We start from the raw sequence: 15,966 nt of genomic DNA on the forward strand, positions 1-15,966 counted from the left end.
TTCCATACAGAATATGGCTGCACATTTTCCTCAATACAGAACAATAAGCCCCACAAAGTCCTCCATAAACAATAATGGGTGACTGGCATTGGAGGCCAAATACAATCAGCCGCCAGGCCAGATTTTTCCCGCGGGTCAGAGTTTTATATATGTGCTCTAGACAACCTATGCTGTTCTGCATTATAAAAATAGCTCATTAATTTAAATAGAAATTGAATAATATATATTTATGTCAATTACACTTAATTAGTCATTAAAATTTAAATGGATTGGTCCATCTTCTGTCTTCAAGAGCACATCACTCTCTGGCCTCCCAGATTCTGGCTAGACAATGGACGGTGCTCTCCTGGTGAATGATGGTTTGGACCAGTGGCATGGTTGCACCTCTGACTCAAACTGTTTACTCTAAAAAGTTGTTATATGAAACAGCTTAGCCTTTGTAGCATTGGAGGAGCTCTGAGACACTAAAACTGGCTAGATTCAGTGATATGGCCAATTTTAGAACATTACTTGCAAGCTCTATAGCAAAGCTTTTGAGAGCACTCTGCTGCTTACCTAAGAGAATATCCACTGCTCATAGAACACAGAGGTGGCCGGTAGAGATGAGCAAACCTGAGCTTTGGTTTTCGAACCAAAGATCTTATTTAAAAATCAAGGGTCGGGTTTAGGGTTCGGATGCTTTACATGTGAACAAAACTCATGCCAGCAAAGCTGTGCTCAGGTACGCTTGGTGCTCAGCCCTGTGCGAGCCACCTGCAGTGTTTGAACAGTGCACTCTGGGGGTAACAACAGCGTGATCACATGTAGACTCAAACTGCCAATCAGTGACTTGATCTGGGATTTGGGTCAAGCTCGAGCCTCTGGAGCTAAGCTCATTTGCTGCCAGAGACCCGAACCTCCAAAGGTTCGCTCATCTTTAGTGGCATCTTTAGTGGCCAATCAAGCAACAGAAATCTATAAAATTAAAAATCCTTCAATTCTTGAGAACAGAAATTATCTTAATAACAAGTTAATTTCAAAGTTGCATGAAATTTCTCAAGCAATTTTACTCAAATACCCTTAAACTACGCTAGGATCTTATAACTTAATACTTGGGTTGGTTTCACACTGTGTGTACATGAAATGTGCTCAAATCAGAAGACCCAAACTGACCATCTGGTTTATATATTTCCATGAAGCAGTTAGCCAAGGTAGGGAGACATGGATTGTATGTGTAACTGATGGCTCCCATTTTCATCTACCGCCAGTGACTATTGCTCTCGTATCCTTAGGGCCATCCGACACAACACCAGTCTCCTGAGTAGCACCCAAACTAATCCCTGCATCGTAACACCTCCACCATTAGGGGCTCTGGAGAGAACCTGGGTAAAGTCCGTAGTCAAGCCCCTTACGGTTTCTGTGCGTTGCGTCCCAGTGGGTTTACTAAAATCCCTAGCGAGCATAACAATCAGCAAGACAAGTCTATAAGTGCTTAACAACATCGGACAGCTCTCGAACCAATCTCTGATCACAATCTGATCAAAATGAGGCCTTATTTTTTTTTTTGCCAGTTGCAATATTGGGCCAAACATAAGGTGCCAAAAAATATAAGCCCAAATAAATTCCGAAGTGGAGCCAATATAGGCCCAAAAAGCATGATGTTTTCTAAGCATTACTGGTTCACTACAGCGATTCGTCTAGTGAGCCTATTAATGTGCCATCAATCTTAAGTGAAGTAACCCCTTTAGAGCCTAACAATACTACTGTTCTCTATAATATGTAGTGTCTGATAAATAGTAGCAAATCTTCAGCAGAAAGGTCAATTTCAACTAGATCATCAACAAGAGAAAGGAAAAAGATAGATAGATAGATACATAGAGAGATAGATAGATAGATAGAGGGATAGATAGCTAGAGGGATAGATAGATAGATACAGTTAGGTCCAGAAATATTTGGACAGTGACACAATTTTCGCGAGTTGGGCTCTGCATGCCACCACATTGGATTTGAAATGAAACCTCTACAACAGAATTCAAGTGCAGATTGTAACGTTTAATTTGAAGGTTTGAACAAAAATATCTGATAGAAATTGTAGGAATTGTACACATTTCTTTACAAACACTCCACATTTTAGGATGTCAAAAGTAATTGGACAAATAAACCAAACCCAAACAAAATATTTTTATTGTCAATATTTTGTTGCGAATCCTTTGGAGGCAATCACTGCCCTAAGTCTGGAACCCATGGACATCACCAAACACTGGGTTTCCTCCTTTTTAATGCTTTGCCAGGCCTTTACAGCCGCAGCCTTCAGGTCTTGCTTGTTTGTGGGTCTTTCTGTCTTAAGTCTGGATTTGAGCAAGTGAAATGCATGCTCAATTGGGTTAAGATCTGGTGATTGACTTGGCCATTGCAGAATGTTCCACTTTTTTGCACTCATGAACTCCTGGGTAGCTTTGGCTGTATGCTTGGGATCATTGTCCATCTGTACTATGATGCGCCGTCCGATCAACTTTGCGGCATTTGGCTGAATCTGGGCTGAAAGTATATCCCGGTACACTTCAGAATTCATCCGGCTACTCTTGTCTGCTGTTATGTCATCAATAAACACAAGTGACCCAGTGCCATTGAAAGCCATGCATGCCCATGCCATCACGTTGCCGCCACCATGTTTTACAGAGGATGTGGTGTGCCTTGGATCATGTGCCGTTCCCTTTATTCTCCAAACTTTTTTCTTCCCATCATTCTGGTACAGGTTGATCTTTGTCTCATCTGTCCATAGAATACTTTTCCAGAACTGAGCTGGCTTCATGAGGTGTTTTTCAGCAAATTTAACTCTGGCCTGTCTATTTTTGGAATTGATGAATGGTTTGCATCTAGATGTGAACCCTTTGTATTTACTTTCATGGAGTCTTCTCTTTACTGTTGACTTAGAGACAGATACACCTACTTCACTGAGAGTGTTCTGGACTTCAGTTGATGTTGTGAACAGGTTCTTCTTCACCAAAGAAAGTATGCGGCGATCATCCACCACTGTTGTCATCTGTGGACGCCCAGGCCTTTTTGAGTTCCCAAGCTCACCAGTCAATTCCTTTTTTCTCAGAATGTACCCGACTGTTGATTTTGCTACTCCAAGCATGTCTGCTATCTCTCTGATGGATTTTTTCTTTTTTTTCAGCCTCAGGATGTTCTGCTTCAGCTCAATTGAGAGTTCCTTAGACCACATGTTGTCTGGTCACAGCAACAGCTTCCAAATGCAAAACCACACACCTGTAATCAACCCCAGACCTTTTAACTACTTCATTGATTACAGGTTAACGAGGGAGACGCCTTCAGAGTTAATTGCAGCCCTTAGCGTCCCTTGTCCAATTACTTTTGGTCCCTTGAAAAAGAGGAGGCTATGCATTACAGAGCTATGATTCCTAAACCCTTTCTCCGATTTGGATGTGAAAACTCTCATATTGCAGCTGGGAGTGTGCACTTTCAGCCCATATTATATATATAATTGTATTTCTGAACATGTTTTTGTAAACAGCTAAAATAACAAAACTTGTGTCACTGTCCAAATATTTCTGGCCCTGACTGTAGATAGATAGATAGATAGATAGATAGATAGATAGATAGATAGATAGATAATATATTGACATGGGATATGTAATAATTACCAGGAGAAAACAAGGGCTGACAAACTTCCAACAAAGTCTCCAGTACAATCCCGGTCTCGTTCCAATCATTTCCTTTATATCATCACTAAAGCGATTAACTCCTGGTGAAAATACACACATGTATTATAAGTAACCTTTACGGAAGTTCTGTAATAGTGTTGTAAAGAAGTGAAAAAAGATCAAAACAGTCAGTCATATTTTGGGTATGAATGCTAAAATAAAGGAATAGAAACTGTCTAGTAGACACAAATGCCATTACTATTCAAGAATAAACACATTTGGTTTGGCTTCTGTTTGTGGGGCCTATGTTTAAGTGGAAATCAGGACTGAAAGATCAAAAATAATTTTTCATCTGACAGCCATAGTGATTTACCAAAAAGAGCACCACATAACTAAAACTTACTGGGAAGCATTAATTTGGCTGGGTGTATGTGGCGACTTTGGTGGCGTCACCTGATGTATGTGTCCAAAGTGAGCTAGATGCTGCTGCTATATCGCAGCACCATACAAGTCAATGGGGTCATATAATGACCCTGAGGGGTACTTTGCACACTACGACATCGCAGCTGCGATGTCGGTGGGGTCAAATCGAAAGTGACGCACATCCGGCGTCATTCTCGATATCGGAGTGTGTAAATTGTTTTTGAGACGATTAACGAGCGCAAAAGCATCGAAATTGTATCATCGGTGTAGCGTCGGTCATTTCCATAATTTCGGAAGGACCAATGTTACGATGTTGTACCTCGTTCCTGCGGCAGCACTCATCGCTGTGGGTGAAGCCGCAGGAGCGAGGAACATCTCCTACCTGCGTCCTGCGGCTCATGTCGGCTATGCGGAAGGAAGGAGGTGGGCGGGATGTTTACGTCCCGCTCATCTCCGCGCCTCCGCTTCTATTGGACGCCTGCCATGTGACATCGCTGTGACGCCGCACAACCCACCCCCTTAGTAAGGAGGTGGTTCGCCGGCCAGAGTGACGTCGAAGGGCAGGTAAGTCCGTGTGACGCTGCCGTAGCGATAATGTTCGCTACGGCAGCTATAACACAATATCGTATGTGCGACGGGGGCGGGGACTATCGAGCTCGGCATCGCAAGCATCGGCTTGCGATGTCGTAGTGTGCAAAGTACCCCTGAGAGTACTAGAAAATTGACAAGCAAGTGGCAAAAAGTCCAACAATAGAGATGAAAAGACCCCTTTAACTTTATGGTTATTAAGCAGCGATAAAATTTCCAAGATCTGTATCAGCCTTAAAATAAAGGTATAATATGAAATTGAAGGAAAGAGCAAAATAATTAAGGCAATGAATTGTGCATAGTGTATATGAATAACCAGTGATCAGTTCTTACCATAAAACCAGGCAATTCCAATAGCTTCAATGAGTACTCCAAATAAAATCGAGGTACCTGCTGCAAAATGATCAAGCAGAGTAAAAACGTAAATTCCACCCTAAAATAAAAGAAAGAACATCATTGTCACTTACAGAAGGATACTTATTTATCTTCTTGGATGTGACACAAAAAAAAAATCGATTTTCCCTGTGAAAACTTCCCTCCATTAAAGCACATTGCTTAACACAGTGCTGACATTTTTAGGTCATTCATGAAAAACCGAGAAAATTAAAACATTGGTATTGCCACAAAACAATAGTAATTGTCATTTTGGTAGTCTGTTACAAAAAAAAAGCAAATATGTACATTTGTGATTGTTTGACCTTATTCATCATTTTTCATCATGCTCTGTTAACTTGATTTTAGTTTTGAGTCTACAGAGTGTCATGATTTTCTTTGTCTCTATATCACCAAATGTCTCTTTAAACTGTCAGATTGTGAACAGATTTAAAGATGTTGTTCAAAAACGTAAAGAACCAATTCAAAAGGTTTTTTTTTTCCAGTGCTGGAATGATGCTTTAAATCTATATCCACTGATCCCATTGTTATACTCCCCCTCCAGCGTTTTCATCTTTTTTCAGCTTTGCTCCAATCCCATTGTGCCATCTTATGCTATACATCGCTGTCCGGAAGTTAGAAGATACGTCACAAGCACTCAATGCAAGTCTATGAGAGCCAGAACAAGGCTCTTATAGACTTGCATTGTTTTGACCTTCAGCACGCTCCATTAAACACCAGAGTAGTCTGCAAGTCACAAACTGCCAAAGACCGACAGGAACAGCAGTAATAGAAGTGGAAGATACCGGTGGGTGAGAATAAGACGGGGCAGGGGACTTAGATTTAAAGGACCATTCCAGCTGTAAAATAAAAAATAAATGTTGGAGGACTGATTTAAATTGTGAAAGTTACGAAGTGCTTGAAAAACAAGCAGAATTGGCCGGAAAGCTAGGTCTTCCAATATGAGCTAACTGCTTCATCGGAGTTCATGAAATGGTTGGCCTGGGCCTTCCGATCTGAGTATATTCTATGTACACACACTATGTGAAATGGACCCAAAAGTTAAGCTATAGGGTCATAGTGCAGTTAAAGGGTTGCATTATCTTTTGGGTTAAATTACAAAGTGAATGTAATTACACGCAACTTTGCAATTTACTTGCTATTAGTGATGGGCCACTAATCATTGCTCATCCATATGCACTGCTTTCCTCACCTACCGGCTACCCTGGCTCCTCTAACTGGTTGCAGTCAGATGCACCCCCAGCCTGTGTCACAATGTCTGACTTCAACCAATCACAGGTGCTGTCTGTTGGTCAGTATCATGGTATAAAAGTAAATAAATAAATAAAATATTTGGCTCATGGTTCCCCCATATTATGATACCCAGTACAGATAAAGCATATGGCTACAGCTCCCAGCCGTGCGCCTATCTCATATAGCCTGAGTGATGTCACCGGTGATCGCTGCTCAGTCTCTGGCTCTGCAGGTTCAGTCATTGTTCTATGGCTGCATGCTGTAATTTCAGCTGTAGCAGAGCTGAATCATTGTTGGACTTCGTGTGGATAACGTCTGACCTGCAGGGGTATTTTGGTATTAATAAGGTGGTGAAAGAGGGTGCTTTTTAGTCTTTTATTTGAAATAAAGGATTTTTAAGTGTTTGTGTTTATTTCTTTTCACTTACAGATTAGTATTGGGGGGGTCTCAAAGATGTCTGCCATTACTAATCTAGAGCTTAGGGGCAACTGTGGGCTGCCGTTAACCTCTAATATTACCTCGATTGCCACCACATCAGGGCAATCGAGAAGAGTCGGGTAAAGCACCGGGCTTGTTGCATCTAATGGATGCAACAATCCCGGGAGGCTGCAGTCTGCTATTTTTAGGCTGTCCCTAGCTGTAAGCCTTTATCATGCCTGGGTATCAAAATTGGGGGGGGACCGCAAGCCATTTTTTAAAATTATTTATTTAAATATTTTTTTTTGTAAAAAAAAAAGCCACATGTGGTTCCTCTTATATTGGAAGAAAGCCAAGATAGGCGCACGGCTTGGGGCTGCAGCCTGTAGCCGTAAGCTTTATCTGTGCTGGTATCATAATATGGGGGACCCTACACCAAATGTTTTATTTATTTTTATACCACGGTAGATGCACACAGCATCTGTGATTGGAAGCATCAGACACCCTGTCACTCAGGTTGGGGGCTCGTCAGACTGTAACCAATCACAGACGCCTGTGGGCAGGCATAGCAGTGCATATTCAATGAGCCAAATGCGTAGCACTGGAAATGAATGCTCGGTCTGGAAGTGATGTACATCCATGCTGGAGCCTCAGTAGGTATAGTGCCCTTGCTCCCATTCTACACTATTTTTATTTGATGGATACTGGTCCAAATAGACTGTTACGTACCGGCGCCGCCATAGCCGCAAGCAGCCTGCTGCGGTTCCTGTTGCGCCCAGGCACCGGCTGCCGTTCTTGGCCGTGCCTCGGGTCGTCCAATTGGCTGTTCCTTCCACCACGTCTAAGTGTGGAGAGGCGGCTAGTGCGCATGCGTGCGCCGATTTACCCCAGCCAGAGTTTAAGCCCGGTGTTTTGCCTAGTGAGCATGCTCAGCCTGTTTGTGTTATGTCTGAGACTAAGTCCTCAGTTCAGGCTACTGAGCATGCTCAAACTGATAGTCTGCTTTCTAAGCCTGTGGCTCAGGCTACTGAGCATGCTCAGGCACTTAGTGCATCAGAGGCTAGGTCCAGTAAGGACCTCACTGAGCATGTCCGTGAGGTGGCAGGCCCTGATAGGGCAGAGGGTGTCAGGTGTCCTGATGACGTGGCAACTCCGGACTGGCTCACAGAGGCCCGCCCCTATGATCTGGCACCTCAGTATTGGTCGTCAGACGATGACTGGTGAAGTGTTTGGGGCGTGGCTGCCATGAGGTCATCAATGACGTGGCGGTTCCGGATAGGTCGCATGTGACGTCACTGATGACATGGCACTCTGCTATTGGACCTTGGTGGTTCCACCCTGGGTTTGGGGCGGACCCAGGTTATAAAAGGGGCTGGAGACAACATGGAGGGGCGCAGTCTTCACATTTGCTCAGTCAGAGCACACCTCCATGTTAGAGCCTCATTGCGGCATAAGCCTATGTTGGGAAGCGGTAGGTAGGGTTAGGCGAACGGTGCCTGTCACGCCAAGATTCGTGGCTCGGCACATCAGGGTCAGGCGCCGTGCTTCCCTCCTGCCGTTCCAGTCTTGCTATAGCAGCCCAGTGGCGTTAACTGGGCTGCGGCTGCTGTGCTTCCTGTCCGATTGTGCCCCCTACGCACACGGACAACGCACCTGCTGCGCCACCTGTCCGATTGTGCCTCCTATGCACACGGACAACGCACCTGCTGCGCCACCTGTCCGGTTGTGCCCCCTACGCGCACGGACAGTGTACCCCAGGACCCCTGTGGAGGTAACAGGGTGTTCCTTATCCTCCTCGGCTTCCCGGTCAACGCTACTGGTGTACTCATCTGGCCTGACGTGTCCTACACACGTGGCCAGTCGAGAGGTGGCCAGAAACGCTAATCGGAGGACCGCTCGGCCTGACGTGTCCTACACACGTGGCCGACAGGGCGCTTTCGTGGCGGTCTTCCGGTCAACGCTACCTGGTTACCACCCGGCCTGACGTGTTTCCTGCACACGTGGTTGGTGTAGCGCTAGGTGCACCAAAACGCTAATCGGGTTGTCGTCCGGTCTGACGTGTCCCAACACACGTGACCGGTTCCCAGCGTTCCTGGGTTATCTCAGAGCCATCCAGCTCTATAGTCTCCGCCTAACCCTCAGGTGCCAGCAGCTCCTTTGTCATCTGGAGCACGGTGGGCCCCGACTGGCGATTAGGATATATACCCCCTGGTCCTAATCTGCCAGTTCCCCCGTAACAGTAAGACTGCGCCAGGGTCTGGCTGGCATGGCGGAGATGGAGCAGCTACGTCAGTTCATGCTGCAGCTTGATGCCAGAGTGAGGGCTCTGGAGAAGTCTGCTCTTGCTGCTGATATGGATGATGTGGTGGCTCAAGCGGCCGCAATGGTGTCAGTCACCAAGCCTACTCCAACCCTTCCTCACCTCTCGCTGCCCAAAAAGTTTACGGGGAACAGCAAGGCATGTAGGGGATTCGTGAACCAGTGCTCAGTCCATCTAGAGCTGTTGGCTGCACGGTTTCCTACAGAGAGGTCGAAGGTGGGGTTTATCATCTCCTTGCTCTCTGATAGAGCACTGGAGTGGGCTACACCATTGTGGGAAAGGAATGACCCCGTAGTACAGGACTCTAAGGAGTTTTTGGAGTCCTTGTGAAAAGTGTTCCTGGGGCCTCAGGTCACTCACGACTCGGCCCTACAGCTACTGACTTTGGAGCAGGGGCGTACCTCCTCAAGTCAATATGCTGTGAGTTTCAGGACACTTGCTGCAGAACTGGGGTGGTCAGAGAGGACTCTCATTCCACTGTTCTGGAGGGGATTAGCCTCGCACGTGAAGGACGCATTAGCGTCGCGTGAGGTACCAACTACCCTTGAGGGCCTCATGTCTCTGGCTACCCGCATTGACCTGCGGACCTCCGAACGTCAGCTGGAGCGCAGGTCAGAGGGTCGTTCAGCCACTGTAGTGGTCTCTCCTACTGCACCTCCCTTAGAGGACATCTCTGTCCCTATGGACATCGCTAGGGTTGGTGTTGCTAGGTCTTCGAGTCGCAAGGGCATTTCCTGTTTCGCTTGTGGGCAGTATGGTCATTATGCCAACTGTTGCCCAAAGCGTCAGGGTAAGCGACCGCGATTGGTGACCATAGCTGAAGGTAGACTGGACTCTGCGTCATCCATTAGGGTGACGTTTCCCGCGTCCATTTCCTTTAAGGGGTCAACATGGTCCACAAGGGCAAGTGTGGACACAGGTGCTGGGGATAGTTTCATCTCCTCCTCTTATGCCCGGCGGCATGCCATCCCGCTGGTTCAAATGCCAAGGCCAGTGAGAGTCCGTGTGGTGGATGGGTCCTTGTTGCCCAAAGTAATTCACCAGCGGACAGTGCCCATTACCCTTGCCATGTCATCTGGGCATAGGGAGACCATTTCATTTCTGGTTCTCCCTAAGGGTGCAGATGATATTCTGCTGGGTATTCCTTGGTTGAAGCGGCATTCCCCACAGATCGACTGGTCGTCTGGGGTGATTACGCGGTGGAGCGAGTTTTGTAGCTCCCACTGCATGTCTCCATCTTCCGCCCATCGCTCAGTGGTATCTGTGGCGACTATAGACCATTCGAGTGGGAGGGCAGCTAGAGGGGGGTACTGTTACATACCGGCGCCGCCATAGCCGCAAGCAGCCTGCTGCGGTTCCTGTTGCGCCCAGGCACCGGCTGCCGTTCTTGGCCGTGCCTCGGGTCGTCCAGTTGGCTGTTCCTTCCACCACGTCTAAGTGTGGAGAGGCGGCTAGTGCGCATGCATGCGCCGATTTACCCCAGCCAGAGTTTAAGCCCGGTGTTTTGCCTAGTGAGCATGCTCAGCCTGTTTGTGTTATGTCTGAGACTAAGTCCTCAGTTCAGGCTACTGAGCATGCTCAAACTGATAGTCTGCTTTCTAAGCCTGTGGCTCAGGCTACTGAGCATGCTCAGGCACTTAGTGCATCAGAGGCTACGTCCGGTAAGGACCTCACTGAGCATGTCTGTGAGGTGGCAGGCCCTGATAGGGCAGAGGGTGTCAGGTGTCCTGATGACGTGGCAACTCCGGACTGGCTCGCAGAGGCCCGCCCCTATGATCTGGCACCTCAGTATTGGTCGTCAGACGATGACTGGTGAAGTGTTTGGGGCGTGGCTGCCATGAGGTCATCAATGACGTGGCGGTTCCGGATAGGTCGCATGTGACGTCACTGATGACATGGCACTCTGCTATTGGACCTTGGTGGTTCCACCCTGGGTTTGGGGCGGACCCAGGTTATAAAAGGGGCTGGAGACAACATGGAGGGGCGCAGTCTTCACATTTGTTCAGTCAGAGCACACCTCCATGTTAGAGCCTCATTGCGGCATAAGCCTATGTTGGGAAGCGGTAGGTAGGGTTAGGCGAACGGTACCTGTCACGCCAAGATTCGTGGCTCGGCACATCAGGGTCAGGCGCCGTGCTTCCCTCCTGCCGTTCCAGTCTTGCTATAGCAGCCCAGTGGCGTTAACTGGGCTGCGGCTGCTGTGCTTCCTGTCCGATTGTGCCCCCTACGCACACGGACAACGCACCTGCTGCGCCACCTGTCCGATTGTGCCTCCTACGCACACGGACAACGCACCTGCTGCGCCACCTGTCCGGTTGTGCCCCCTACGCGCACGGACAGTGTACCCCAGGACCCCTGTGGAGTTAACAGGGTGTTCCTTATCCTCCTCGCTCGGCCGACAGGGCGCTTTCGTGGCGGTCTTCCGGTCAACGCTACCTGGTTACCACCCGGCCTGACGTGTTTCCTGCACACGTGGTTGGTGTAGCGCTAGGTGCACCAAAACGCTAATCGGGTTGTCGTCCGGTCTGATGTGTCCCAACACACGTGACCGGTTCCCAGCGTTCCTGGGTTATCTCAGAGCCATCCAGCTCTATAGTCTCCGCCTAAGCCTCAGGTGCCAGCAGCTCCTTTGTCATCTGGAGCACGGTGGGCCCCGACTGGCGATTAGGATATATACCCCCTGGTCCTAATCTGCCGGTTCCCCCGTAACATAGACTGATATGGGGACTGGAATCTGTCCCGGGACCGGATTTTAGAAACCGGATCACCAGGATCAACCGGGCCTTGTTATCTGCGAGTCCGCTCATCACTATTTGCTATTAAAAAAACATCTGTGTTCCCAAGAATAGAGGCACTTTTAATGTTATAGTTTACTGCTCATTTTCTTGTTTTCTGGCCATTTCTGCAGTCTAACAGTAGTGGTTGGTCTCCTATGCAAAGAATGCAACGAGAACAGGCTCTTTGCTGTTAAATGCAAACATGCCACTCGCATAGACCCCAAATCATTCAGGAGAGCATTGCTCCCCCCTTCAGTAGACACAACAAGGTACAGCCCCTTAAAATAAAAACGATCATAAAATAGCCTATTGTGTAAATCCCTTCTTCTTGTTACCTTTATTTCCTTACATTTTTGATAATGTATTTCTTTTCAGATCACAGTCTTTATTAAAAAATAAAATTAGTAATATTTAAGTTTTCACAGGGCCACACAAGCTTTTTTTAGACTCATACTTAATTTCCCTTAAAGAACGTGCAATGATCAATGTCATCAAAGGCATATTATCTTATCTAATAAAATAAGACATTCCCATTAACATCCCATGAATTAGGTGTCATACACTTAAGGAACATACAAAACTGTACTTTAATTTGGAAGAGTGGGATTATGTTATTTTGTAAATTTCTGGTGAGCGAATACTTTAAAAGCTAAAGATGTCCTGACATGAAACAACGTACATTGGTTACACATGAGAGGGATATGAAGAAAGTACAGAAAACAATGAAAAGAGTAAAAAGCTCTCGATGTCTGTGTAGGAACTTGAATTCATCAATGAGTCCTGTTATCACTGACTCCATTCCTCCCATCTGTAATATTGAAGGAAAACTAACATTAGTTCAATCTTTACATTTACAGAGATACTGAAGTCATGATTATACATAAATTTATACATAAATGTATAGTACTGTGAAAAGGTATTTCTACCCCTTCCACGTTTATTCATATTACAATCACACTCTTAAATGTATTTTAATAGGACTTTATCTGATATGCTAACACTAAGTATCAATTGTAAGGAAATAATACATAGTTTTCAAAATATTTTAAAAATATTAATCTGAAAATTGAGATGTGCGATTGTATTCAACCCCATGTAGTCAAATAGATCTAACTAAAGTCCTGAGTGACCAATTGCCACCAAAGATCACCTAATTAGTAAATTGGGTCCATAGCTCTGTAATTTATTCTCAGTGTAACTACAGCTGTTTTGTGAAGGACTCAGAGATTTGTAGGCATCAAGCAGCAGCATGAAAACCAAGGAAAACACCAAACAGGTTGGGGATAAAGTTATTGAGAAGAGTGTTGGGTTATGAAAAAAAACAAGATCTGAACATCTCATGGAGCACTGTTCAATTCATCATCCAAAAATTAAAAGGAATATGGCACAATTACAAACCTGCCAAGATATGACCATCCACCTAAACTGACATCCCAAGCAAGGAAAGCGTGAATTAGAGAAGCAGCCATATGAAATGGCCCATGCTCACTCTGGAGAAACTGCAGAGATCCACGGCTCAGGTGGCAGAATCTGTCCACAGGGCATCTATTAGTCATATACTTCAGATATCTGGACTTTTTGGAAGATTCGGAAAAAAAAGCTAGTTTTTCAATGCAAGCCATAAGAAGCCCTGTTTGCAGTTTGCAAAAAACAGTGTAAGGCTATGTGCCCATGCTGCGGAAAATTTGAAGAATTTGCCGCGATTTTTTTCACGGAAATTCCACGGATTTTTCAAAAATCCGCAGTACAGCGAGTCCCCAGCCATTTCTATGGCATTTGGGGAGTTCTGTGCCCATGCTTCATTTTTTTTCCGCAGCGGAAATAATGCGGATTTCTCTGTGGAAAAATCTGCAGCATGTCAAATATTCCTGCGGATTTTTCCGCAAGATCCTATACTTACCTGCCTTGATAGAAGACACTGGAGTCACTTCCTCCGATGCAGAGCAGCGCAGTGGAGCCAGGAGCAGGAGGTGGGCGGGGTCTGCACAAGCTCTGGTCATGTGACAGCCGGAGCTAGTTCAGGCCCGCCCACCTTCTCCTGCAATGTGCAGACAGACACAGCCGGAATGTGAAGTGTGGCGTGATGGCAGAAAGTATGAACTGCCCAATCACTACAGCACTTGTTCTGCATTGAGGATGCAGTGCCGAAAGCCATGGTACTGTATCTTTAATGCAGAATGACCGCAGCATATCCGCAGGACATTCTGCAATAAAACCGCAGCATGAAAACAGACAAAGTTGTGCTGCGGTTTTCTGGGAGCTCCTGCGGAATGTCCTGCGGATATATCCGCAGGACACTTTCCTCATGGGCATATAGCCTAAGGAATACAGCTAGCATGTGGAAGAAGGTGCTCTGGTCTGATAACAAAAAAGTATAACTTTTTGGGTTAAATGCAAAATACTATGTGTGGCAGAAAACTAACTCTACATAAGTCTGAAAACAGCATTCCAATTGTGAAATATTGCGGTGGAACTATCATGCTGTATCCTAGAGACTGCAAAAGACTTGGGCTTGGGGTAGGTTCACCTTTCAGCAGGACATCAACTGTTGGTAATAATCCACACAGGCAAATAATTGAAACCATAGATGTCCATAAATTAAGTTATGTGTAATAGTGAGAAATATTGAACACATAAAAACAGAGAGGTGAAAAAAGCCAAGGAAATTCATAACACCAGCTACAATCTATCTGTAACTAGAAAGCTATCCTGCCACTTAGTAAATAGTAATAGCTGGTTCAACTGATGGCCTATAAAAAGTTGTCTCATTACTAGAGTTGAGCGATGTTCAATGTTCGAAATTCGCCAATTTCATGTTCGAGTGATATTGGGGGGTGTTCGAGGTTGAACTCGAGCTTTTTGCTAAAAGCTCGACAGCTCGAGTTAGGTTCGAGAACGGTTCGATCAACAAAAATGTGGCTTTTCACAGTAAGGCTATGGACACACGTTGCAATCTGCATGCGTCCTGCATCCCCAGCACAATCCCTCTGTCTTTCCTACTCACCGATCACGGGCGTTTCGCTGCACGGCTGTCCCAAATCTGCGGCGTCTTTTCCTCTTTAGAAAATGGCTGCCGCTTCAGTATTCAATCAGGTATTCCGTGCTTTCCCCGCCCACCGGCACCCATAATTGGTTGCAGTCAGACACGCCCCCACGATGAGTGACAGCTGTCTCACTGCAACCAATCACAGCCGCCCACCTTTATATCGTGCAGTAAAATAAATAAATAAATAATAAAAAAAAAATGCTGTTCCCCCCATATTTGATACCAGCCAGGATAAAGCCACACGGCTGGAGGCTGGTATTGTCAGGATGGAGAGCACCACATTATGGGGAGCCCACCACCCTAACAATATCACCCAGCAGCCGCCCAGAATTGCCGCATCCATTAGATGCGACAGTCCCGGGACTCCACCTAGCTCATCCCGAATTGCCCTGGTGCGGTGGCAATCGGGGTAAAAATGAGTTTAATCATGCCAGGCGTCTCCCCGAGATATCTTCCATGATTAAACTGTAAGTGAAAGTAAATAAACACACACAACAAAAAATCCTTTATTTGGAATAAAAGACAAAAAAACATCCTCTTTCACAATTTTATTAATCCCAAAACAACAATCCAGGTCCGAAGAAATCCACACGACACTGTCAGCTCTGCTAGCTCTGCTACATGAATATGACAAGGAGCGTTCTGTGTCCTCTCCACGTAGCACATGAAGAGAATTGTGCTGTAATCTGAGACTTCAGTCTGCAATGCAGAAGTCAAGATTACCAAATGTGCCCATGTTTTTCATTAGAGCCAGTAGCTCAATAGTTAGAGCGCTCAACTCACGTGTTCTAACCCCCCTTCTTCTATAGAATAATTTCTATACTACTGAAGGTTTCAGTGAGCACTGTTGGGTTCATAATCCAGAAGTGCAAAGAACATAATTTCACCAAAAGCTGACCACAACCAAGAGCCCCCCACAAAATTTGATACAGAGGAGTGAAACACATATCTGAATAGCTGTCCTAGAGCCAAAGATCACACGTGTAGAGATACGGAAAGACCTGCAATCAGCAGGTACAATTATTAAAAGAAAACAATAATGCACTCATCCTCCATGGCCTGTATGCACGCTCACCAATCAAGACTCTATTGCTGAACAAAAAGCATGTTCTAGTGTGTTTAAAG

The 15,966-nt window shown here is 45.8% G+C and overlaps 1 protein-coding gene across 1 annotated transcript in view; it reads right to left on the reverse strand.

Moving 5' to 3' along the window:
• The window catches only part of SLC6A3 (solute carrier family 6 member 3), a 217,203-nt gene that overhangs the window by 40,127 nt on the left and 161,110 nt on the right, over positions 1-15,966 (reverse strand). Inside the window, exons 10-12 of the mRNA XM_075314881.1 lie at positions 12,475-12,603; positions 4,989-5,088; positions 3,645-3,745 (exon numbers count right to left, since the gene is read on the reverse strand). Of these exons, the coding sequence (XP_075170996.1) occupies positions 3,645-3,745; positions 4,989-5,088; positions 12,475-12,603 (330 nt within the window). The remainder of the gene's footprint in view (positions 1-3,644; positions 3,746-4,988; positions 5,089-12,474; positions 12,604-15,966) is intronic.

This window comes from Anomaloglossus baeobatrachus, chromosome 6 (assembly GCF_048569485.1).
Source record: "Anomaloglossus baeobatrachus isolate aAnoBae1 chromosome 6, aAnoBae1.hap1, whole genome shotgun sequence".
NCBI lineage: Eukaryota > Metazoa > Chordata > Amphibia > Anura > Aromobatidae > Anomaloglossus > Anomaloglossus baeobatrachus.